Source organism: Salmo trutta, chromosome 2 (genome assembly GCF_901001165.1).
Source record: "Salmo trutta chromosome 2, fSalTru1.1, whole genome shotgun sequence".
Lineage (NCBI taxonomy): Eukaryota > Metazoa > Chordata > Actinopteri > Salmoniformes > Salmonidae > Salmo > Salmo trutta.
In genome coordinates this window covers 71,105,420-71,119,081 of record NC_042958.1, presented here as the reverse complement: position 1 = coordinate 71,119,081, position 13,662 = coordinate 71,105,420, and the positions used below count along the sequence as shown (strand labels likewise).

Sequence of the window (13,662 nt, the reverse complement as noted above, 5' to 3'; positions counted from 1 at the left end):
ATTGAACCCACATCACAGTAGTAAATTAGATAAGCTATTTCAAGTATTTTGCTCTATGCGATCCAATCCGAAGCGCAGTTTAACGGTTGAATAATGTGTCACCCTTTCCATTGACAATTGTAAGCTAGACCTACAGTTGAAGTCGGAAGTTTACATACACTTAGGTTGGAGTCATTAAAACTCGTTTTTCAATCACTCCACAAATTTCTTGTTAACAAACTATAGTTTTGGCAAGTCAGTTAGGACATCTACTTTGTGCATGACACAACAATTGTTTACAGACAGATTATTTCACATATAATTCACTGTATCACAATTCCAGTGGGTCAGATGTTTACATAAGTTGACTGCCTTTAAACAGCTTGGACAATTCCAGAAAATGATGTCATGGCTTTAGAAGCTTCTGATAGGCTAATTGACATAATTTGAGTGAATTGGAGGTGTACCTATGGATGTATTTCAAGGCCTACCTTCAAAGTCAGTGCCTCTTTGCTTGACATCATGGGAAAATTAAAAGAAATCAGCCAAGACCTCAGAAAAACAATTGTAGACCTCCACAAGTCTGGTTAATCCTTGAGAGCAATTTCTAAATGCCTGAAGGTACCACGTTCATCTGTACAAACAATAGTACGCAACTATAAACACCACGGGACCACACAGCCATCCTACCGCTCAGGAAGGCGATGTGTTCAGTCTCCTAGAGATAAACGTACTTTGGTGCGAAAGTGCAAATCAATCCCAGAACAACAGCAAAGGACCTTGTGAAGATGCTGGAGGAAACGGGTGCAAAGGTGTCAATATCCACAGTAAAACGAGTCCTATATCGACATAACCTGAAAGGCCGCTCAGCAAGGAAGAAGCCACTGCTCCTAAACTGCCATTAAAAAAGCCAGACTACGGTTTGCAACTGCACATGGGGACAAAGATTATACTTTTTGGAGAAATGTCCTCTCGTCTGATGAAACAAAAATAGAACTGTTTGGCCATAATGACCATCGTTATGTTTGGAGGAAAAAGGGGGATGCTTGTAAGCCAAATAACACCATCCCAACCGTGAAACACGGGGGTGGCAGCATCATGTTGTGGGGGTGCTTTGCTGCAGGAGGGACTGGTGCACTTCACAAAATAGATGGCATCATGAGGTAGGAAAATTGTGGATATATTGAAGCAACATCCCAAGACATCAGTCAGGAAGTTAAAGCTTGGTCGCAAATGGGTCTTCCAAATGGACATTGACCCCAAGCAAACTTCCAAAGTTGTGGCAAAATGGCTTAAGGACAACAAAGTCAAGGTATTCGAGTGGCCATCACAAAGCCCTGACCTAAATCCCATTGAAAATCTGTGGGCAGAACTGAAAAAGCGTGTGCGAGCAAGGAGGCCTACAAACCTGACTCAGTTACACCAGCTCTGTCAGGAGGAATGGGCCAAAATTCACCCAACTTATTGTGGGAAGCGTGTGGAAGGCTACCTGAAACGTTTGACCCAAGTTCAACAATTTAAAGGCAATGCTACCAAATACTGACTGAGTGTCTGTAAACTTCTGACCCACTGGGAATGTGATGAAAGAAATAAAAGCTGATATAAATCATTCTCTCTACTATTATTCTGACATTTCACATTCTTAAAATAAAGTGGTGATCCTAACTGACCTAAAACAGGGAATTTTTACTAGGATTAAATGTCAGGAATTTTGAATAACTGAGTTTAAATGTATTTGGCTAAGGTGTATGTGTACTTCCGACTAACTGTACATATGAATATTGTAATGTCAAGTTTCTCGTGTAGACAATATTTCATATCTAAGCATAATACATACAGTTGCAAGAAAAAGTATGTGAACCCTTTGGAATTACCTGGATTTCTGCATAAATTGGTCAAACAATGTGATCTAATCTTTCACAACAGACAAACACAGTCTGCTTAAACTAATAACACACAAGTTGTTGGATTTTTCTTGCGTATTTTGAATACATAATTTAAACATTCACAGTGTAGGTTGGGAAAAAATAGTGAACCCCTTTTTTTAAAATGTATTTGTTCACCTTTTTTAACCAGGTAGGCTAGTTTAGAACAAGTTCTCATTTGCAACTGCGACCTGGCCAAGATAAAGCATAGCAATTCGACACATACAACAACACAGAGTTACACATGGAATAAACAAAACATAGTCAATAATACAGTAGAACAAAAGAAAGTGCAAATGAGGTGAGTTAAGGCAATAAATAGGCAATGGTGGTGAAGTAATTACAATATAGCAATTAAACACTGGAATGGTAGATGAAGATGAATGTGCAAGTAGGGATACTGGGGGTGCAAAGGAGCAAGATAATAAATACAGTATGGGGATGAGGTAGGTAGATGGGCTATGTACAGGTGCAGTGATCTGTGAGCTGCTCTGACAGCTGGTGCTTAAAGCTAGTGAGGGAGATATGAGTCTCCAGCTTCGGAGATTTTTGCAGTTCGTTCCAGTCATTGGCAGCAGAGAACTGGAAGGAAAGATGACCAAAGGAGGAATTGGCTTTGGGGGTGACCAGTGAGATATACCTGATGGAGCGCGTGCTACGAGTGGGTGCTGCTATGGTGACCAGTGAGCTGAGATAAGGCGGGGCTTTACCTAGCAGGGAGTTGTAGATAACTTGTAGTCAGTGGGTTTGGCGACGAGTATGAAGCGAGGGCCAACCAACGAGAGCGTACAGGTCGTGATGGTGGGTAGTGTATGGGGCTTCGGTAACACAACGGATGGCACTGTGATAGACTGCATCCAATTTGTTGAGTAGAGTGTTTGAGGCTATTTTATAGATGACATCACCGAAGTCGAGGATCGGTAGTATGGTCAGTTTTACGAGGGTATTTTTGGCGAGTGAAGGATGCTTTGTTGCCATATAGGAAGCCGATTCTAGATTTAATTTTGGCTTGGAGATGCTTAATGTGAGTCTGGAAGGAGAGTTTAGTCTAACCAGACACCTAGAATAAGTGGACAACTACAAATACCTAAGTCAGAGCCGTCCAGAGTAGTGATGCTGGACGGGCGAGCAGGTGCGGGCAGTGATCGATTGAATAGCATGCATTTAGTTTTACTTGCGTTTAAGAGCAGTTGGAGGCCACGGAAGGAGAGTTGTATGGCATTGAAGCTCGTCTGGAGGTTAGGTAACAGTGTCCAAAGAGGGGCCAGAAGTATACAGAATGGTGTCGTCTGCGTAAAGGTGGATCAGAGTATCACCAGCAGAAAGAGCAACATCATTGATGTATACAGAGAAGAGTCGGCCCGAGAATTGAACCCTGTGGCACACCCATAGAGACTGCCAGAGGTCCGGACAACAGGCCCTCCGATTTGACACACTGAACTCTATCAGAGAAGTAGTTGGTAAACCAGGCGAGGCATTCATTTGAGAAACCAAGGCTGTCGAGTCTGCCAATAAGAATGTGGTGATTGACAGAGTCGAAAGCCTTGGCCAGGTCGATGAATCCCGCTTCACAGTAATGCCTTTTATTGATGGCGGTTATGATATTGTTTAGGACCTTTAGCGTGGCTGAGGTGCACCCATGACCAGCTCTGAAACCAGATTGCATAGCAGAGAAGGTACGGTGGGATTCGAAATGGTCGGTGATCTGTTTGTTAACTTGGCTCTTGAAGACCTTAGAAAGACAGGGTAGGATAGATATGTCTGTAGCAGTTTGGGTCTAGAGTGTCACCCCCTTTGAAGAGGGGGATGACTGCAGCAGCTTTCCAATCTTTGGGAATCTCAGACGATACGAAAGAGAGGTTGAACAGGCTAGTAATAGGGGTTGCAACAATTTCGGCAGTTAATTTTAGAAAGAGAGGGTCCAGATTGACTTGCCCGGCTGATTTGTAGGGGTCCAGATTTTGCAGCTCTTTCAGAACATCAGCTATCTGGATTTGGTTGAAGGAGAAATTGTGGGGGCTTTGGTGGGTTGCTGTGGAGGGTGCCTGGCAGTTGACTGGGGTAGGTTTAGCCAGGTGGAAAGCATGGTCAGCCGTAGAGGCTAATGACTACTCCAAAAGCTATTTGGAGTCAGCTAACCTGCAGTCCAATCAATAAGACTATGTTGGTTAGAGCTGCCCTGCAATGTAAAAAACTCACAATATGTGGGTTTGCTATTCACATGAAGCATTGCCTGATGTGAACAATGCCTTGAACAAAAGAGATCTCAGAAGAAGCAAGATTAAGAATTAACTTGCATAAAGCTGGAAAGGGTTACAAAATTCTTTAAAAGCCTTGATGTTCATCAGTCCACGGTAAGCCAAATTGTCTATAAATCGAGTAAGTTCAGCACGGTTGCTACTCTCCCTAGGAGTGGCTGTCCTGCAAAGATGGCTGCAAGAGCACAGCGCAGAATGCTGAATGAGGTTAAGAAGAATCCTAGAGTGTCAGCTAAAGACTTACAGAAATCTCTGGAACATGCTAACATCTCTGTTGAGGAGTCTACGATACGTAAAACACTAAACAAGAATGGGAGAACACCACGGAGGAAGCTACTGCTGTCCAAAAAAAACATTGCTGCACGTCTGAAATTTCGCAAAAGTGCACCTGGATGTTCCACAGAGCTACTGGCAAAATATTCTGAGGACAGATAAATCTACAGTTGAGTTGTTTGGAAGGAACACAACACTATGTGCAGAGAAAAAAGGCACAGCACACAACATCAAAACCTCATCCCAACTGTAAAGTATGGTGGAGGGAGCATCATAGTTTGGGCTGCTTTGCTGCCTCAGGGCTTGGACAGCTTGCTATCATCGACGGGAAAATGAATTCCTAAGTTTAGCCTTATATTCTTCTATCTGTCCGCCAATTGAAGCTCAACAGAAGTTGGGTGATGCAACAGGACAACGACCCAAAACAGAGAAGTAAATACGCCTTCTGGAGTGGCCCAGTCAGGGTCCTGACCTCAACCTGATTTGAGATGCTGTGGTATGACCTCAAGAGAGCAGTTCACACCAGACATCACAAGAATATTGCTGAACTGAAACAGTTTTGCAAAGAGGAATGGTCCAAAATTCCTCCTGACCGTTGTGCAGGTCTGATCCGCAACTACAGAAAATGTTTGGTTGAGGTTATTGCTGCCAAAGGAGGGTCAACCAGTTATTAAATCCAAGGGTTCACATACTTTTCCCACCCTGCACTGTGAATGTTTACACGGTGTGTTCAATGAAAACGTAAGGTATAATTGTTTGTTATTAGATTAAGCAGACTGTGTTTGTCTATTGTTGGGACTTAGATGAAGATCAGGTCAAATTCTATGACCAATTTATGCAGAAAGCCAGGTAATTCCAAAGGGTTCACATACTTTTTCTTGCCACTGTATCAGAACCGTTGCAGAATAAATTCCTCACCATTTTTGGTTATGTTGAAGGTTGAGTTTATATTTCCCAAGTAGCCATACAACAATTTACCATCCACATATCATTTAATTGGGCCTATTAGATAGGCTATTATTTATAGTTTTTGCTATATGCATCTGACAGGCAGCGTGGTTTATAACACACAGTATAATTTAACAAGTGAACAGACAGTTTATCTTTTGCATTGAAGTGTGTAGGCCTTCACTGTAAGTAGGTCTACTGTAGTATACTCAGATGTATTTTTAGACACTATTTCAGAATTCGTGGTCAGTGCAGCATATTTAGTTTCCATAAAAAGTTAATGCAAAACATTATTGCATTCAAATGATCTGTTTACAAGTCCACAACAATTTGCAATTGTTGGTCTTTCAGAAATGCCTCCCGAAGACATTGTTAGAATGGCGTCGGAGGGGATGGCTGACGTTTTACGTGCTCCTAACCGTTTGATCAAGTTCGCTATTTCCTTTAGATACTGACTTGGTCTAATTCCATTAGGTCCAAAATATACAGCTAATAAGGGCATTATTGTCACTATAAAAGTTGAATTATGTGCGAGTTATAATCTCATTAACGCACAAGTTTTTACCACGGGTCTGATTTTTATCTTTTTTTTTTACGGGAAACATGTATGTATGGCATTGCTAAATCTCAATGTATTTGCATGCTCAGTCTTGGTGACAAATTTACGCAGTGGTTATTTATGAGGCACCAGGATTTTGCAACATTAATTTTGATATGTAATATCATTGACGTCCCCCTCCCCTCTTTGCTGCAGTGAAGAGGTCCAGGGAGGAGCAGGAGGCTGGGCGGTCCGGTGAGCCCCAGAAAAAGAAGCTAAAAGACGTGAAGAAGACCAGCCAGGAGGAGCCTACACCCCCAGCACAGCTACACAGGTTGGAGGCCCTTCCCTATTGAACACAATCTATATCTTCCCTACACAAAAAAATGAACTATAGCAACATAAACTATACCAACCTTAATTGTGCAAATAGGGTTTCCCAATATATTAGTCTTCATTTCCGTATTAGCCGAGAATTACAGAAAATCATTTTGTTCTCAGTGTTGGTCATTATGGCCAAGAAATGATCAATATTGGCTCAATGTCCACATCAGTGCGTCCTTAATTTACACACCTGACCCAGTTCACCATAACTAATATGTAATCGTTATGTTTCTTTGCCTTTAGTTAAGTCATTCCAGTGTTTAATCAATGTGTTATACAGTACCAGTCAAAAGTTTGGACACATGTACTCATTCCAGGGTTTTTCTTTATTTTTACTATTTTCTACACTGTAGAATAATAGTGAAGACATTAAAACTATGAAATAACACATGGAATCATGTAGTAATAAAAAAGTGTTAAACAAATCAAAATATATTTCAGATTGTTCAAAGTAGCCACCCTTTGCCTTGATGCCAGCTTTGCTCACTCTTGGCATTCTTTCAACCAGCTTAATGAGGAATGCTTTTCCAACAGTCTTGATTGAGTTCCCACATATGCTGAGCACTTGTTGGTTGCTTTTCCTTCACTCTGCGGTCCAACTCATCCCAAACCATCTCAATTGGGTTGAGGTTGGGTGATTGTGGAGGCCAGGTCATCTGATGCAGCACTCCATCACTCTCCTTCTTTGTCAAATAGCTCTTACACAGCCTGGAGGTGTGTTGGGTCATTGTCCTGTTGACAAACAAATGAAAGTCACGCTAAGCGCAAACCAGATGGGATGGCGTATCGCTGCAGAATGCTTTGGTAGCCATGCTGGCTAAGTGTGCCTTGAATTTAAAATTAATCACAGACTGTCTCACCAGCAAAGCACCATCACACCACCACCTCCATGCTTCAAGGTGGGAACCACACATGCAGAGATCATCCATTCACCTACTCTGTGTCTTACAAAGACACGGCGGGAGGAACCAAAAATCTCAAATTTTCTCATCAGGACAGATTTTCACTGGTCTAATGTCCATTGCTTGTGTTTCTTGGCCCAAGCAAGTCTTCTTATTATTGGTGTCCTTTAGTAGTGGTTTCTTTGCAGCAATTCGACCATGAAGGTCTCATTCACACAGTCTCCTCTGAACAGTTGATGTTGAGATGTGTTTGTTACTTGAACTGTGTGAAGCATTTATTTGGGTGCAGATAACTCTAATGAACTTATCCTGTGCAGCGGGGGTAATTCTGGGTCTTCCTTTTCCTCTGGCGGTCCTCATGACAACTAGTTTCATCATAGCGCTTGATGGTTTTTGCCACTGCACTTGAAGAAACTTTCAGTTCTTCACATTTTCCGGATAGACTGACCTTCATGTCTTAAAGTAATGGGGCGGCAGGTAGCCTAGTGGTTAGAGCGTTGGACTAGTAACCGGAAGGTTGAGCTGACAAGATAAAAAATCTGTTGTTCTGCCCCTGAACAAGGCAGTTAACCCACTGTTCCTAGGCCATCGTTGTAAATAAGAATTTGTTCATAACTGACTTGCCTAGTTAAATAAAGGTAAACAAAATTATGGGCTGTCGTTTCGCTTTGCTTATTTGAGCTGTTCTTGCCATAATATGGACTTAGCCCTATTTAGTAAAATAACATTTTTTATACCACCCCTACCTTGTCACAACACAATTAATTGGCTCAAACGCATTAAGAAGGAAAGAAATTCCAAAAATTAACTTTTAACAAGGCACACCTGTTAATTGAAATGCGTTCCAGGTGACTACCTCATGAAGCTGGTTGAGAGAATGCCAAGCGTGTGCAAAGCTGTCATCAAAGGTTGGCTAATTTGAAGAATCTCAAATATAACATATTTAGATTTTGTTTTACACTTTTTTTTGGTTACTACATGATTCCATATGTGTTATTTCATAGTTTTATTATTCTACAATGTAGAAAATAGTAAAAAATAAAGAAAAACCCTGGAATGAGTAGGTGTGTCCAAGCTTTTGACTTGTACTGTAGAGATATGCCGGTGGCATGCTACGACACCGACATGCGTTTCTTTGTCAGATGGCTTCTGCGTGCGTGTATATAATATTATTTATTGTATTTAAACATTTATTAACATAACAGTTTTGAAGTGGCTAGTTGTAAGCAGGTTGCCTTTATAATGTTGGAATATGTCAAACTGTGAGTACAGTTACATGCACACAATATGATTGTGTGGATAATCAGATTTGATATAATAGTTCGATTAAAACATTTACATGCATTGCAAGATGAACGATTTCCCTAATTACCCTGTTTACATGGACACATCTGAAATCAGGCAACCTGATGGCAGTCTGATAAATGCAGAAAATTGTCAATTAAAATACATGTTCTACCACAGCGAACATGTTAGTTTTGGGAAGCATATTAGAATTTTTGAATTAACTTGTAATTTGTATGTAAAAATGACTCAAGACGCAGACATTCAGTTGTTTCCGAACACACTTCCCTCACGGTAAAGAGAGGCTCGCTCGGCTGGTGCTAGCACACATGCGCAGATCAAATGCACTGCTGGAACAGCCGATTTAAGATGTTTACATGTCCTAATAATTCGAAAGGTATCTTAGAAAACCAGGTATTTTCATCGCTGTATGCTTACGTCGATTATGACCATACGCTGATTTAAGATAAGCACAGTACGGTGTTTACAGGACTATTGCATAATCTACCTACTGCCATAATCAGTTTAATATTGAATTGTTAGTGTGCATATAAACATACTTTTCCACATGACTAACTGATCTCTTTCATGGTAGTGACTGTGAGTAAGTACTCCCTTGGAAAGTTGTATTTTCTTTTGGTACATATTTGGACAGATGGATATGTAATCTTCACTTCAACACTATTGACAGATAAAGGTAACCTAATTTAACAAATGGACACTGAAAGATTATACTTTGCAATAATTTATTCATGAAAAATCTACAGAAATGCGGACAAAATAAGTACACCCCTAGCTTCAATAGCTGGTGTTGCCTCCTTTTGGATGAAATAACTTAATGTAGCTGTTTCTTGTAACTGTCTATTAGTCTCTTACATTGACTGGGAGGAATCTTTGCCTACTCTTCTTTACAGTACTGCTTCAACTGTGTCATGTTCGTGGCCTTTTTTACATGCACGGCTCGCTTCAAGTCCCCCCCCCACAGCATTTTGACAGGATTGAAATCCAGGCTTTGACTCCAGGCTTTGACTCGGCCATTCCATAACCCACCATTTCTTATTTTTGAGCCATTCTGTTGTAGCTTTGCTTGTGTGTTTTGGATCATTGTCCTGTTGTTGCATGAGCCATGTTTGGTTCAGCTTCAGCTTTTTGACAGAGGGCCTCACATTCTCCTCAATGGAACAATATGGGATTCATGGTTGACTCAGGGCCTAGCCAACTTGCAATCATTGAGGCAGCAAATCATCCCCAAACCATAATGCCACTGCCTCCATGCTTTACGGTTAGTATGATGTTCTTCTGTTTTAAAGCCATGTTTGGCAAAAACGAAACGCTGCCATCTGGCATTGAGGCCAAACAACTCCACCTTTGACTCATCTGTCCAGAGCACATTGTTCCAGTAGTTTTGCTCTTAACCCAGGTGTTGTCTGGCAAATGTCAGTCGTGTCTTGATATTATTTTTTGAGAGCAGAGGCTTCTTCCTGACCTCCCTTGTAGGCCAAATATGTGCAGTCTCTTTCTGACAGATTCATGCACTTTGACATTGATTAGTGGCAAGAGAGGTTTGTAGATCCCTTGATGTTACCCTGGGGTTCTTAGACTTCTATGATCATCTTTTGGTCAGAATTTGGTGGGACGACCTGTCCTAGGTAGATTGTCAGTGGTCTGGAGATTTCTCCATTTGTAGATGATCAGACAGTGTAATGATGTACTTCGAACTGCTTGGAAATTGATTTGTCACCCCTCCCAGACTCATGGGCATCAATAATCTTTATTCTGAGGGCCTCGAATAGGTATTTTGATCTTGGCATGATGTTACCACACACCCATATGGTTAAGACCAAACCAGACTAAGTTTCTGATCTTTATGGAAGACTGGACCCTCCCAACTTAATCTGATTTTCTAATAAATTTCTAATCATATTTTAGCCATTTTATGTGATGGTAAAGGTAGGGGTGTACAAACTATTTCCGCATGAGGTAATTGCATTTTTGTTAACTTTTTTTGTTTTGTGATTTGTTAAAATTGGGTCACCTTTTATCAATGAATGTGGTTGGAATTTAGCTCAACTATCCATGTGTCGAAATATGTAAAAGATAATAATTTTAAAAAATTACCTTTCCAGTCGGTGTACTTACTTTTCTACATGACTGTAAATCTATCTATCTATCCTCTCTCTGACAGCATCTTAACAGGTTTTGGCGTCAAGTGCAGTAGGCCAGGATTTGGTAGCTGGTGCTGAAAGGAATTCTCTCCCTGTAACAAACACCACTGACTGCTGTGCCTGTTGGCGACCCTTATAGAAAGAGACAAATCTGTCTTTTCTATGCCTTTTGTGTATTACTGTACTCATAACAATTCATTCTACTACTAGGCATGGGCTCTTTCTCTTTTTTTCTCTCCTTACAGAGCAACTTTGGAAGCTCCCTCCTATCTGAGCTTAGTCACATTCCTCTTTGTCACTTTCCCCTGCTTATCTCTCGCTCTCTCTCTCTCTCGTCTCTTTCTCAGCCCCACAGACCCATCTGTATTGAACCGGCTGATGGCTCTGGAGAAGCTGTTGATGGGCACCCCAGTAAAGGAAAGACTCAACATGCACAGAGAGATCCAGGTAAAGAGCATGCACCCTTTATCACAGAGTGTACACACACACTCAGAATAGTGTTCAAGCTGATTTCCTAGTTAATAAGACCGAACTGTCATGAGATACTGAATATTCGCATTCTCACTAGCGATGGGTACGGTTATTTGAATATCTGGACGGACGTTAGTATTAGGTCACTTGTGTGAGTGTTCACTTTGGGGGGGTGGTATGCCTATTTTAACAATGAAAAGGCTGTCTGTATTAAATTATCTGTGTGACATTTTTACATACAAGGACATACCATGCAGGGGTTGACATTAAGTTGCTGATGTTCCCGGTGCAGGTAAACTGAACAGTGGGGCAGGTGGAATCTGCTTTGTAGCTGCCTGAATAACCCCAGGCACACATCAAAATCCACCAAATGGATTAATTGGCCACAAAATCAACATATGCCGTCTCCGAACTTGAAATCCATTGAAAAGCTGTGGTTGAATTGAAGAGGGTAGTCCATAAGCGCAGACGAAGGATATCAAGAATGTGGAAGGATTCTTCTGTATGGAGGAATGGTCTAAGATCCTTCCCAATAAGTTCTCTATCTATATATATATATATATATATATATATATATATATATATATTTATTTATTTATATATCGTCCCCACAGTTGACACTGCATGTCAGAGCAATAACCAAGCCATGAGGTCGAAGGAATTGTCCGTAGAGCTCCGAGACAGGATTGTGTCAAGGCACAGATCAGGGGAAAGGTACCGCAACATTTCTGCAGCATTGAAGGTCCCGAAGAACACAGTGGCCTCCATCATTCTTAAATGGAAGAAGTTTGGAACCACCAAGACTCTTCCTAGAGCAGACCACTGGCCAAACTGAACAATCGGGGGAGAATGGCCTTGGTCTATGAGGTGATCAAGAATCTGATGGTCACTGACAGAGCTCCAGAGTTCCTCTGTTGAGATGGGAGAACCGTCCAGAAGGACAACCATCTCTGCAGCACTCCACCAGTCAGGCCTTTATGGTAGAGTGGCCAGACGGAAGCCACTCCTCAGTAAGAGGCACATAACAGCTCGCTTGGAGTTTGACTATGCAAAACAAGATTCTCTGGTCTGATGAAACCAAGATTGAAATCTTTGGCCTGTTTCCTGAAGTCCACGATCATCTCCTTTGTTTTGTTGACGTTGAGTGAGGTTATTTTCCCGACACCACACTCCGAGGGCCCTCACCTCCTCGTTGTTGTTGGTAATCAAGTCTACCGCTGTGGCGTCGTCTGCAAACGTGATGATTGAGTTGGAGTCTTGCATGACCACTCAGTCGTGGGTGAACAGGGAGTACAGGAGGGGGCTGAGAACGCACACTTGTGGTGCCCCAGTGTTGAGGATCAGCGGAGTGGAGGTGTTGTTGTTTCCTACCCTCACCACCTGGGGGCGGTCCGTCAAGAAGTCCAGGACCCAGTTGCTCAGGGTGGGGTCGAGACCCGGTGTCTCAAGCTTAATGAGTTTGGAGGGTACTATGGTGTTACATGCTGAGCTGTAGTCAATGAACAGCATTCTTACATAGGTATTCCTCTTGTCCAGATGGGATAGGGCAGTGTGATAGCGATTACATTGTCTGTGGACCTATTTGGATGGTAAGCAAATTGAAGTTGGTCTAGGGTGGAGTTGATATGAGCCTTGACTGTCTCGCAAAGCACTTCATGATGACAGAAGTGAGTGCTACGGGGCGATAGTCATTTAGTTCAGTTACCTTAGCCACCATTGTTTCTCTTCCCAAGAAAGCTATCTTGAAGCATGTGGGGACAGCAGACTGGGATAGGGATTGATTATGTCCGTAAGGTGCATTTAGTCTCCATGATTCAATGCTCTGCCTAGTTAGGCTGCAGGTATGTTGCTAGTCGGAACTAGGAAACTCTGACATTTTCAACTTGCTATTTGGTTGTAGTTATAAACGTGTTGAGTTTAACCAATTAGCAAGTCGGACATTTGAGTTTCCTACTTCTGACTAGCACTTGAAAGCGGCTTTTGCTTAGCTAACTGGCTAACAAGCCCATTTGAAGCTTAGTCTAAATATGTTGCTTATGTCATAAGTTATGAGGGCATTTAACAATACTTTTGGGTTGTAAATATATTATAATGCTTGCATGAATGTCATGCTATATTTATATTCATGTTGTCACCAACTGCAATGGCATCTAACTTCAAATGATTTTTGGTTGTAACTAGCTAGGCTAACCTTAAGCGTTACTGTATCTAGTTAGCATGCTACAACCAAAATGATAGTGTTTGCAACAATAACAGCCGAGTTTCATCTTTGCCACTGTCTTAAACAACAGTCCAAACAACATGTATGCCTGTTAGAAGAACACAACATTGATTATGAAATTTAAAGGCAAATCATTAAGGAATCCTGATCTCTCAGCCTGTATCTTTGGTGCTAACGTTAGCAATGATAGCTAGATAAGTAGCTAAACCTGCTGCATCTGAAAGTGTTTAATGTTAACAGACACATCAAGCCTCAGCGACTGTCAAACAACCATCCAACAACACTTGAGGCCTATTGAAACATTAAAAAGTGTC

General features: G+C 41.6%; 1 protein-coding gene across 2 annotated transcripts in view; it reads left to right on the top strand.

The window, feature by feature from the left end:
* Positions 1 to 13,662, top strand: part of kif22 (kinesin family member 22) — a 52,034-nt gene that overhangs the window by 20,814 nt on the left and 17,558 nt on the right. For both annotated transcript variants that reach the window (XM_029713678.1, XM_029713669.1), the window contains exons 7-8: positions 6,138 to 6,255; positions 11,004 to 11,103. In XM_029713678.1, the coding sequence (XP_029569538.1) occupies positions 6,138 to 6,255; positions 11,004 to 11,103 (218 nt within the window). The remainder of the gene's footprint in view (positions 1 to 6,137; positions 6,256 to 11,003; positions 11,104 to 13,662) is intronic.